The sequence below is a fragment of the Bactrocera latifrons genome, unplaced genomic scaffold (genome assembly GCF_001853355.1).
Source record: "Bactrocera latifrons isolate USDA-ARS-PBARC rearing strain unplaced genomic scaffold, ASM185335v1 scaffold_74, whole genome shotgun sequence".
Lineage (NCBI taxonomy): Eukaryota > Metazoa > Arthropoda > Insecta > Diptera > Tephritidae > Bactrocera > Bactrocera latifrons.
The window spans coordinates 10,509-24,018 of NW_017537423.1; the positions used below are offsets into that span (position 1 = coordinate 10,509).

Below are 13,510 nucleotides of genomic sequence, written 5' to 3' on the forward strand. Positions count from 1 at the left end.
AAAAAAAATTAAGTTAAAACTTTTTTAAAACAAAGTTTTAAAATTTCGAACCTGAAATCTAATAAAATTTTTTTGATTTGATATTCGAATTTTTTACATTTTAAATTACAAAAAAATGGTGTTAAAACTTTTAATAAAAAAATTAAAATTGAAACTTTTTTAAAATAATAAATCGAAAACTGAAAACTAAGAAATTAACATTTTTGATTTGAAATTCGAATTTTTAGTACCCTACTATATTAACAAGTATCCTTGAGCAAACTTTTAAGCCAAGCGAATAATTTCAAAAGCACCAAAAACTTTACTTTGCTTGATTAAAAATAATAACTTCAAAAATTAAAAGAAAGTGGAGGAAAATAAATGCGAAAAACATGGCGTAACTTTTACTTTAAAACAATTCAGTAAAATATTACGATAATAGCGCAAATTAAGTGCAGCAAACAGCATGAGCTTTTATTTGATTTCGATGTTCCGAGAAAAAGTCGAATGGCCTTAATATGCCATGCCTAAAGCCAATAATGCACGTATTATGAATACACTACATCCTGCCCAGCCAAACACAACCCTACTCGACAAGCTGTAACCAACACTCCCATGCACATGTAAGTGTGTGCTTGTGTATGTACATGTATGTATGACATGCATTAGTTTATTTTTGTGACTGTCATTGTTTGTATTTCAACGCCCACTCATTCGCTCCGCACTTAGTCAATTATCATGCATCACTTTATTTATACTTCTGTTCCTCCGCACACCCCCTTCAAACACAGTATACATGTGTAAAAATGTATATACATGCATACATATATTGGGTGCAGTGTAATGTGCGGGGTTGGCAAGTGGGGATAAGAAATGCTGATTTATGTGTAATGCAGATTGCGTAATCGGAAACTTTTCTCTTGCACTTTTCAAAATTGTTTGGAGTACACATACTTATGTATGTATAAGTATATGCAAGTGGTGGGTTAGTTTTCTCGGATTATTTTTCCACTTGGCGAGCCATTTTGCATTCTAGTGCAAATTATTTTTATTATTATATTATCCCTACGACTGAGCTTGTGTAAATATTTCACTTATGAAGGGTGCTCCTATGAAGTTAAGTGGAATTAAGGAGTTCAGCAGGATTGTACGCGGTGGAAGGATCGATATTTTATTATATATAATATTATAATTATATATAATGTTTTCTAAGCTTCCAACGCGCAGTCGAAAGTGTTCTCGAGTAGTAGTCATCTTTACGTCAGACCGCTATGTCATATAGCTGACATACCAACTGATCGACCAAAATCAAGATAAAGATCTCTTTTTAACCTTTTATGCCATAAAATATGCTATAAGGGGATTTTAAGTTCAAAACAGCCGAAGTGAAAGCTTTTTTGTTTTCAATTTCAAGCGCATATTTTCTCCGCAGTTTTAGTGTTTTCCGCTTAACAATTGCTAGATTTTCAACTATGCCACTTTCGTATTCACTTCAAATTAATTAAGAGGCTTCTTCATAACTCGACTTCACCCCGAACATTTAATTTTTTCAAATTCTCATTTTCTCATAAAATAATCACATTGTTCGTTCATAAGAGTACACCTTACTGCGCTGTTGAAGTATTTTTACGCTATCCATTTACTCCACATTCATATGCCATCAAAGAACACGGAATTCTGCCGAGTTTACGTGCCTGAGAGTTGGCGCCTCCCCCCATGCATTTGACGCCTTGTGGACTGGTTAATGTATGCTTGTGGGTGTGTACGTTTCTATGTGGTTGTTAGTGTGTGTGTATGTTTGTTGGTAATTGAAAAAACGAAAACATTCAATTAAGACACCCTGCAATTTTCGTCTTTTTCGCAGTCTTTTATGCCAACACTCGAACTCACTCGCTTCACACCTCCGGTTGTGCTTCGCATTCGCGCTGAAAAGCAGCACGTTCGTTGCGTTGCTTACTTCCTTATGCTCTTTGCTTCTTTATAACGCCTGTTAACGGTTTACTGTTGACGGTTTTATTCCGTTAGTGAAGCGCGAAGACAAGGGTAGACCAAAGCTGCGAGTTCTACTCAAGTTATCAACGCTGAATTTCACACAGCGGAGAACGGTGAGTAAGCAAGCGCTTAATGTGACAGTTGGTTGTCTGTTCCTTTCATAATTGTCATTACCGCTGGCATTACAAGTCGTTCACTAGGTTTTTGGTAGTGCTACTTTCTTTTGTTCGTACAAGAAAGAAGTAGCAGTGGCAACTCCGCTGACGACTCTCGCTTACATATTAAGGGTTGTGAGGTTCCATTGACACATGCTCTTTGCCTTTTCGTATATAGTTTTGGCAATGTCTTTCTGTCTATAATAGCCTAATATTTAAAAAAAAAAAAATAGGTAATCTGCCTCATCAGCACCAATTTTTCGAGTATTTTTGGGTTATAATCCGAAATCTGGTTCCTCTCATTAAAAAAAAGTGAACAAATCGGAAAGAATAATTTTTTTTTTGTATTGACCAAGGTCTCCATAGAAGGTAATTAATTTGAGGGGCTCTGATTTTTCACACTGTCTATTTTTATGTATGTATATGTATATCCATTATATGCTTGGAAGCTCACAAGAATTCTTTTCTATGAATCTAGATTGAAAACTCCTTCCACTTAACGCGGGACACAATTTTGGGTTATGTTTTCAGATTATATTGGCTAGTCGAAAAAGTCTTTTCGTATTTCTATTTAGAAGCTTAAAATCTCACCTTTTCAACACTATATGGTATGATACAAGGTGATTGCTAAAACTGAAGATATGCGACTGCAACGGCATCTATTGACAAAATACGAATAGATTTTTTCGACTACCCAATATATGTACATATTTTAAATTTACTTTGAAATTGTAAATAGAAAATCATTTTGTGTTAAAAAAAACTTATTAGGCGTTTACAAAATTATTATAATTAAAAAAAAAAACACGCTAAAAGCGCATATAAAAAGTTGTGCAAAGGAAATGCTTCGCAGGTATTAAGGAAATTTGCCTATAAATGTCGTTTACGCGAAAACATGCGCGTGTCCGGATGGTATTTAATTTGCTTTTGAGCACACGAAAAATAAGCAATGTAGTAACGAAGGTAAGAACGAGTAAATATTAGCGCACGAAAGCGCCAAATGCACACACTACGCAGAACTAACCGAAATTGTGCGCGAAAATTATTTTCATACAAGGATACATACAGTGTTTGTCACATAAAAGTGTACATGCAAGCATGTAAATTGGAAAATGTTCGTCGAATTGGTGTTGAAATCTTGTTTGCCGAAGTTAACTCTCGAATAGTCGAGTTTCAATTTTAGGCAGGAACATCGACTGATGGTGCACAGATGGTGCACAGCCCTATGTAACCGGAACGTACTTAAATTTTCATACCGCCAAAGATTATAAATTCGGCAGCATTCCTTAGCATTTTTTATGCCGCTAAAACAACAGAGGGTCGAAGGTGGTTTTATTTGAGAAGTAGGAGAACAGTAACGAAATATTATCGTTGGTGATTTTGTGAAGCCTAATTATAGGTACTTTGATAAAATTCCGGGGTTCAATACGACAATATATGTATGTATATTTCACTAAAAACTGCCTCATCACTCCGCCTGATGAAGATATAGAAAAGAGACGCCTTTGGTATACGGMTAGGTTTCTTACACACTTAAGATAAGTTTTGCTTATTGCGAGTTCATTTAAAAACATTTTTAGTAAATTTGGCTGTAAATGTCGGCTTTCGAAAACCTCCCCTTATGAACTACAGTCTGCAGAATCGTACTTTTAGACTAAAGAGCCCACAACCGCTTTTTTGTCAACTTTTAAAAATCACCACACAGCCAAATTCGGCACATCCTCGTGAAACGCACTGTATGTGTGCATAAGTAAAATTATGAGTGTACGAACATCCTTTCGTGTCATTGCTACAGCGTCAAGAGCAACACGCAATGCCAAAATAAAAACAACACATTTGTAACAGCAGTGAAAAGTAAACAACAATCTTTACAAACAACAACAATAAGTGCCCGCCAAAAGCATGGCATACAAATATACATACATATACATAAATATTCGTAGAACCATCATACAACACAAACAGTTGTAAGCAGAAGAAGCGCCGCAAACGAAACGTCATCGATGACAGCAATCAAAGTGGGGGGTCACAAATACAAATGACAGCTTAGACAAGCAGGGGATTGACAAAATGGTGGCATTGCCACTCAAAGCCAAGAAGCAACAATATTGTGCCGACAAAGCATGTTCGGGTCGATTGTTGCTTTGTCGAGTGGTAGTGCACGTGTGCGCGTGTGTTTCTCTTACCACTATTTTTGTGGTTATTACGTTTATGGCTTTTACGATTGCCTGGTAGTTTGCCGTTTTTTTGTTTTGTTAATGTTTATTTGTATATAGCTGTTAATGTTGTAGTTTTTATTGTTGGCATCAATTCATTGACAATTTCGGTAGAAAATTTCTTTCCTGTAGATTTAAGTTATGTGCTCGTACCTAACTGGTTTCCTGTCTTCTTTCTACAACATGGTTTTGCCTCCGTTATGTGAAATTTCTGAGTTTGGGAGTATATTTTTCGACATGAGCAGAGGTTTTGACAACAAAGTCTTTCGAAAAAGCTTTATTAGTGCATAGTTTGGAGCAACATGTTGCAAGAAGAGTAAGGTGCCGCTCTCTCTTTTAAACATGTTTATGAAAACTGAATATTCATATTGATTTAAGAGGTTATATCCACGTGTGAATTAAAAAAAATCGATTTTTTCGCATAGTATGTTCCGATGATTGAAGTTTATCCGACAAATAATTTTGGAGTTATCAGTTAAATATCTCCGAAAAGGTTGGAAAGAGCGACTAGAAATTTTCATCCCATCTTTTTAGATATATTATCATATATGATCGAAGGAATAAAATTTTTGAAATAGTTCCGATTTTAAGCCATTCTGTAGTGTAATTTTTTTCATAAAAACGACATTTTTTGGGTAGCGGTCATTTTGTCAGATATCAAAATTTACTTGTATACATCTATAATGGTAATAAGATTTGGATCTGAGACAATTGAAAGCAGCGACATCTATGTACCTCACCGCCAGCCACCATTTTCGGAGAATAGATTGGAAATCGGCTACAGATTCTACTGAATTCAAAATTTTTACGAAACTAATCGCCAATTACTACAGTTTTTAAAAAAACTCGACTTTCTTGACTTGCAATTGGTTATAACCCTTTAAATGTAATTAGATTCATCGATCTATCTTTGCTTAACTCTCGCGCAACTCAAAGCGCTCTCTTTGTCTCTCTGTTTTAAATAACATAATCAGAGGATTCAATAAGAAACAGAAATTGCTGCTAGCCAAAAACCTCAAGCTCGGTAAAATGCTTCCATTAGTAGTCCTCTGGTCCAAGTATTTGTTTCCATACTTCAGTTTTGCTTGCATTTCCACTTACATTTTTATGACTTTTCCGTTTTTATAGCTAAGCACATCGCTTTGCTATCATGAGGCACTTGACAAACTTCACTTGCACTTGACAGCTGTGAAATTACAAATTTTGTCAAGAATTTCTTTAGTGAGCCCTGGTGTCTACTAAGTAGTGCTCTTATTTAGCCCTCACATGCACTCGAGTGCTTCAAATATTTATGTGTCGGTTCATATACTTCCCTAAAGGACTTACATATATATACATATATATGCATGTATTTGGAATAACTCAATACTGCTGGGCGCATCATTTTTTCCGGGGACAAATAGGATATCAGTACATGTTAGAGCCAATTGCTTTGCCCTTGCATCTGTACAAGTATTTGTTGCTTGGTAAATGCATCATGTCTCCCTTGTGTTTAACTGTCATACTAACAAATTTTTTCAATGGTGTTTGAAATTCTTTCTACCACCAAAAAAAAAATCTGCCGGAAGAAATAGTGGGGGAAATGGGGAAAATTATCAAAAATAAAAAAGGTGAGCGCTGGGCAAGCAACTATGTTTTCTGGCTGGTAGTGACATTTCTACGTTGTATCTTCAACGCATACGTATACAACAAAAATATTTGGACAGTGTTGTTCACAAAATTGGAAACTACACTTTTTAAATTTTTTATACACCATAAAATTTTTGAAAATATAAATTTAACTTGCTTTCAACAATAAACTTTGCTATCTTAATACTTTACGACTTTCAAACTTCCTCATATCCCTTTTCCCTAAACTTCAGCACGTGCTATTTCGCTTATTCGGAACGTGGTTGCCAATAACAGCGCCGTCACAGCATATGTTATACACATGTACATATATATTTTCGATATATGATATATGTATATACTCCATACATATATGTTGATAAATGTATGTACATATGTATGTATCTGCAATACTTCCTTCATATAACTATTGGGAATAAGCTAAATTGTCCAACAATCACGTGCAACCGCTAAAGGTCACTTGCGCAGTTTAGCTTTTAGGCCAAAGACATAATGAAAGGACATCACAGTTGGATTGACAAGTGCGGTAGGATGGGTATAATAAACGAGGAATTAGAAAGTATGAGGAAAATAGTTTTCAAAAGAGCGCTTAGTGAAGTTTGACTATTTGAAAAAATCAATAGCAGGGTTGCCAGAAGTCTTTATGTGGGTGGGCAATATGAAAATTAGTCTACAAATTTGACAACCAATGCACAGGTACACGGAAATATGATATCTAAAAACCTGAGGGACAGACACACGTATAGGGATCCGTACCTGACTAAATCGACTGAGCTCGTCACACTGAGCATTTATGTACTATATACTGGGTTTGTCCGGAAAGTAATATACTGATTTTCTTCCGCCGCGATTGTACTTCGGAGCGTGCGCGCACCGACTGAATTCGGTAGAGGGCGGCTGGTCAATAGTCTCCGAGCACCTGGAGAGTCAGGAGAAACATTTTCGCGACACGTGTTTCTGTGAGTGACCGTGCTAGGAGTGAGAAAATTGTCTTTTTTGACGTCAACGGCATCGTCCACCATGAATTAGTTTCTCCTGGACAAACCGTAACGCCAAGTTTTATGTGGAAGTCCTCAACAGACACAAACGAAGGATCAATCGGGTCCGACAAGACATCGCAGCCGATTGTATGTTGCACCACGATAACGCTCCGGCTCACATCGCCTTTCTTGTGAATAGCTACCTAACAAAGGCCAGTATCACAACGCTTCCGCAACCGCCCTACAGCCCAGATGTGGCCAGCCGGACTTTTTTTGTTTCTTTGCCTGAAAAAGCCGATGAAACACAAGCATTTTGACAAGAATGCTACTCCGGATAATGTCTTCCGTGACGCTTTCAATGCTTGGAAATCGCGCTGGCAGCGCTGCATCGACGCAGAAGGAACCTATTTTGAAAGTTTTTAAAGATTTGTAACAATTGGTTCAATTAATTTTTTTAAATCGACTCAGTCCTATTACTTTCCGAACAAACCATGTACACTAAATAGAAAACTTAAAATGAACTAGACGTATGTATGTAAAGAATTTTCTAAAGAGGAATATTTTAAACTTTCCATAACCAAATTTTACTGCGACGCCAAATCAGCAAACGGACTAAGTACTAAAACCAGCAGGAAGAAAACGGCAGAGTCCCTGATTAAAGTAGCTTTCTCCTGACTGCCACACACCTCCACTTCCGACTGGTCGGCTTCTTTCAGGAGCTTTGGATCTTTTATGTAACAACATTGTCAGTTCGTTGCCCTATTTGCTCGAGAACAATGTCTCCTAATATTAACAGTAAAATCTAAAGCTTTACTACTCCTGCTCAACTGCGAAAATGTGATAATCTTTTTATGCTATTTTTCATTTCCTAACAGCTGCGCTCTTACTAACTGCTTTAGGTACTTTCAAGCAAACCTGTTAACCGCAAAGTGCTTTCTTAATTGTGCGCTGTTAAGCTATTGTTTCTTAAGAGCTCCCGAGCGTGCCGTCCGAAACTGAGATTTTGAACATACTTATATGCATATAATGTATTTTTTTACATAACTAATTTCCACAGCAATTGTGTGAGCATAATCTAATTAAAACGATTTCTAGTCGATTAAAACAATACGAAATCTCTGCAGTAAAAGCGACGTTTAATTAAGTAAAGGCACTTCAGACGTAAGGGCATATTAAGCATTTACCAGCTGAAATCTCACATCGAATGAAACGAAACAAAAGCGAATGATCCACTCGAGACATTGAAGGACATCATTTCGTTACACAAATTCATGTATATATGTGTGTATGTGTGGACTGTGGGCTACAGTAAACAGCCCACAAGTGCATACATCCTCATGTATAATTCAAATGACTGAGTTTTGTGTGTGGTGGTGCTTGTATGCCCCCGTTGACCTTCTAATCTCTGTTGCAAATGGCGACAGCTTGCATAATGGCCCCAAATGCGCCCATGAACTTTATTTCATTTCAATTTTTTACTTATTTCTGGTTAACATCTTGCACATCGAGGTCTATTATCTGTTGCTTTTATGATTAGTTTAACTTTTTTGTATTTGGCAACTCTCTGTCGCTCCCCCTCGCTTTTATTGCACTTTGGAAGCTTGATTTCCGCTGCGATGCGATGCAATTGATAAGAACTCAATTAAGTGCTGTCGCATTGTAATTACAAAAACCTAATTTATTTTACATCCCTTTGAGTTGATAAGGACGAAAAAGATGAAAGAGAAATGTCAAAAAAAAAAAAAAAAAATTTAAAAAAATCATAGGCCCTTTATACTGCTCTACTCTTACACATACATACATACTTATGTACATACATATATCAGTTGTTCTGCAATTTACACTCAATACAGCAAAACTATAGAAAAAAACACTCACGAAGGACATGCAAGGCAAACGCAGACAATGCTGCACGGTAAATTTGAAATGACCCGGGAGCTTGGAAATTTAGGATGCTGCGATGCTGAATATCAAAACAGTTTATCCTTTTACTTCCGCGTACTGGCCAAGAGCTTACAGGCATAACATTGGCAGGATGCGAAGTACGTACATATGTCGATATGTATGATGCTATGGGGGTGCAACGGATATGACGGCTATATCCGTTGACTTAAAAAGTGGACTAAAAAAATGTGGCGGTGATGCGTTTCCGGTCAAGCGTACCACCAAATGAGCCAGCAAATGTCCAAACGACAATATAGTATAACTAATATTTACGGGATTAGTTTGTGAATCCCGAAATTTTCAGGGTTTGAAAAAGGTCAATCCCAAAATCTTGGGATTTTTGAGAATATCTTTCAACGTGACTGACCTATAAAGTGCACAAAATTGTTTAAATTTCGAGATTTTGAAAAAGGTCAATCCCGAAATCTTGGGATTTTTGAGAATATCTTTCAACGTGAGTTATATAAGATTTTGAGAAAGTCAAGTCCGACATTTCGGGATTTTTTAAAATACCATCGCATATGATTTCTATGCGTTAAATTTTGAGTTATGACTGACTCATAACCAAAAAAACCAACAACCGTTTATGACTAGAAAGATATAAGCCACTGGTAGAATCTACTCCTGATACATATTGCAAGCGGTAGGAGAAGCTTTGGCGAACTTCTAGTAAAGAGTTTGAGGATTTCGAGGCTAATGGTTAATAATGGTTAGTATATTCGAAATTCGAATAATAAGCGAATCCCGAAACTTTAGTACCGACGTTTCGTTGTGGTTTAGGTACTATATACCTCAGTATACATACATACATATGTATATAAATAAACCTGCAGATTTAAAGCCGCATCAACAACCAACCGTCTAAATGTCTTTGGCAACACTGGCAGCAACAAATGTCCAATCGACCGTCCTAACGAACAGCTGGTCCAAACGAGCGCGTAGCCAACGAAGCAGAAGATAAGCGCCATCAATTGTGGTTGTTGCTGTGTAGCTGGTGTCGCTGGTGTAGGCTGATTGGCAAAGCGTCGCTTGGCTGGCTCATACAGCTACAGCAACAATAGCTTTAAATTCTCTTAATATTTTTCAAAACCTTCACTCATAAAGTGTATTAGTGTGCGCTTTATATGTGTGTAAATGTGTGTGTGATTTATTATTATTTTCCATTTATATTATTCTATATTGCTTTTCCTGCGTCTGCGGCTATTTTTGCAACCCCCTTACACCCCCCTTCAAATTTTCTTCCTATTCATGTTATTTAAAAACCAAGTCAACAACAGCAGTGAAAACGAAAAATTGAAATAACGGCACAAACAAATGGCACAAAAGCTTCAAAGCAGATAGTCACTTTACAGATTAATTTAAGATCAGAGAAATCACCGCATTTTATATATATAGAATCCTTTTAGTTGCTGATATGATGATTATCTTGGCTGTGCAGGTCCAGGACAGGGTACGATTTGACAGGGTTTCAGTTATAGGGGTGTTTAAAGCGACCTATACTATTATGACTAGCTATATAAATTTTTTTTGAAACTCGTCGTTTTCAAGTGAAAACAACATCAATCCAAACGACTATAATCCTTTAATTTGCTGTCATTTCGGCTAAAAAGTTGAGAGTCTGTTGTTGCTGTTGTAGTGACAGTAAATATACGACAACTAATTTAAAAGTAATGCTGCTGAGTTCACTATTCTTGTTCGGATAATGAATCGGGCCCGTTCCGTTTATGTTGATCCGATTGTCGTATAACGAAAGTCTCTTCCGTACATTTCTTAAAGTCTTTCATCAGAACACAACAACTGTACGAACTATAAAATTTTGGTAGCTACCAGCGTCAGAAAGCAAGAGATACGGAGCGCAAGAGACCCGATTATCACAAAACAAACGTTTCCTCAGTACCGTTTTTAATAAAAATCTTTCGTAAGAGTATAAAAACTGTACGAAACCAAGTTCGAACCTGTTCCGGACAGCTGTTATTACCTTGAAGTGGAGTGGAAGTATTATCAAAAGCCAAAAAATGTTACAGAACTTGAAATATTTCATGATATATACAGGCTTTGTCCGGAAAGTAATAGGAATGAGTCGATTTAAAAAAATGAATTGAACCAATTCTTACAATTCTTTAAAAATTTTCACAATAGGCCCCTTCGGCGTCGATGCAGCGCTGCCAGCCCGATCCCCAAGCATTGATGGCGTCAAATTATTCCGGAATAGCTTTGAGAGCCGAGGTACATGCTGCTTGGATTTCCTTTCATCGACAAAAACAGGAAACAAAAAAGTCCGGGGACTGAAAAGTCTGGGCTGACGCTCGTTTGTTAGCTAAGAACGACCTCTACCGAATCCAGTCAAGACGCGCAAGCGCCGAAGTACAGCCGCGACCGAAGAAAGTCAGTCCAATTACTTTCCAGACAAATTCTGTACAACACATATGTATATTTTATTCTGATGTGCGGATTTCCAATTGAAGAATTTCTCACAGATGACACAATGGAGCATGGCTCCGAAAATATTCAAGTTAAAATTTCTTTGCAAAATCGTAAAATTAAACGTTTAAACTAAAAGCTCTTCCGAAGACAACATTGATTGAAAAACGAATACGATTTTTGGTAACTCGAAGAATTTACCACAAACAAAAATCTAACCTTAAATAAATTAAGTCGCTCAGCACTCAATCGCTTTCGAAACTTTAGAAAATATGCAAAGTACAATTACTCTACGATATTGCAACAAGCGCACTGCAAATGAAATGGCCGCATACTCATACATCATGGCCAAAGAAAATAATTCAGGAATCGCCCTCAATAATGCTCCAACAGCTTTATTTACATCATATTCCAATTAATTAGCTACATTTTAAAAATCTGTAATACTCGTGCGAGAATCTTGATTCGCGTTCTAATTATCGCTAACAAGAATATGCATAGGATTTACTTGGCTCAACAGCTGTAAGCAGGCAGTACGGAGAAAAGCTATTCAGCGCTGAGCTAACCCTGACATTTTCCACAAAAGGACATAAACACGCAACCGAGGAAAAATTTACAACAACATACTCGTATGTGGTTGCAGCGGGCTAGGCAGGAGGCGCTAGCATTTAGCAGTAGCGGCACAGACAGTGTTCGCGCTGGCAGCAGCAACACCATTTATGTTGAGTGGTACTTGTTGCAAATATCGATTAAAGTGCCGCACGCGCTCGGACGCGTGTGTGTGATGCACACATTTAAATAAACATGTAGATATGTATGCAAAAGTGTTCGCCTTTACTTTAGACTTTAGAGACTTACATACATACATATTTATATGTATGCCCTATAACAGAATATACCCACGAATGTGCTATGAATTTTGTAACACATAGATGTATATACGAGTATATAAACAATCAGGGTGAGGAACTGAATCGATGGTCGTTTGTCTAAACGGCTGTCCGTCTGTACATACGCGAAGTAGTCCCTCAGTTTTTGAGACTTTGAAATTTTGCAGCCATCTTTTTCTCCCCAAGAAGCTGCGCATTTGTCGGGACTACCGTTATCGAACCACTATAGGATATACTTTTAGATCAAAACCAAGTTCTTGTATGGAAATTTTTATAATTGTGTAGGGTGTATTTATATAGTATACGTTTTTTGCTGCTTTTGCTGTTATTGTTGTAAATCTACATTTTTTCTCAATTCCATCAGACAATGGACGCATAACTATAAATATACTTGTGTGTGCAAACGCTGACAACAAGTGGGCCAATTGACTAAAGTGTTAATAGAAGTGCAAAGTGCTTGCTTTTGTGCGGGTGCGTGTGTGTGTGTTTGCGTAGGCTTCTGCTAATGATGCTTAAATGGCAAATGACTTGAAGTGTCCTTGATAGTTAATAACTTTTTAATTTCTAAGCTTCATTTTTTTCCCGGTTGTTTCCGTTGATCATACGCACCGCCGTACCGACCGTTTAAGTTGACTTTTTTTCATAATTAAATTTTTTATTCTAATACGCGTTTATTCCACATTTTAAAGCTTTTTGCGTTTATTTGCAGATCAAATTTAAGATTCCTTTACCGCCCGGAGTCACAACAACAACTCTAATACCAAAACTAATACGCACCAAAGATGTAAAGCAGCTGCAGGATGGCAGTGCGCAGCCAACAAAGCCTAAATTAACGGTAAATATTAATTTACATAATTCGTTTATTGTCATGGTTATGTAAAGCGCACTTGATTAGATCCGCTTTTGGGGATTTAGAGATTTTTGAATTTTCAACTCCGTTCTTTCTATTCTATACTTTCCATTTTTATTTTGGGTTTTTTTTAACGCATAAACTTAAAAGACTTTGCACCGTCACTACAGTATAGAACAGTAAAAGACTTTCCGAAAATTCGAGATCCTATTCTTCCAGTCTACGCTTTTTTGAGAAGGCACCGGTGTCTCCCACTACCTATGTAGGTGACTCTCGCTGCTTGATGTGATGTGTTTTAGAAGTCACAAAATGGCTTCAAGGGATATTGGCTGCCAGCTGGCTCTATATAAGTAAAGCAGGCACCGTGCCTGGCCAGTGCTTGGGTGACTCTCCCGCCGCGATGTTATGTGATTTAAAGTCACGCCGTAAATTCGCGGGAAGCTGGCTGCCAGCT

The 13,510-nt window shown here is 37.1% G+C and overlaps 1 protein-coding gene and 1 long non-coding RNA gene across 2 annotated transcripts in view; one reads left to right on the plus strand and one right to left on the minus strand.

Annotated features, from left to right (window-relative positions):
- The window catches only part of LOC108976240, a 27,512-nt gene that overhangs the window by 5,574 nt on the left and 8,428 nt on the right, over nucleotides 1-13,510 (minus strand). The window lies entirely within an intron of this gene.
- Nucleotides 1-13,510, plus strand: part of LOC108976239 (high affinity cationic amino acid transporter 1) — a 21,520-nt gene that overhangs the window by 3,980 nt on the left and 4,030 nt on the right. Inside the window, exon 2 of the mRNA XM_018945193.1 lies at nucleotides 12,916-13,041. Coding sequence (XP_018800738.1) covers nucleotides 12,916-13,041 — 126 coding nt within the window. The remainder of the gene's footprint in view (nucleotides 1-12,915; nucleotides 13,042-13,510) is intronic.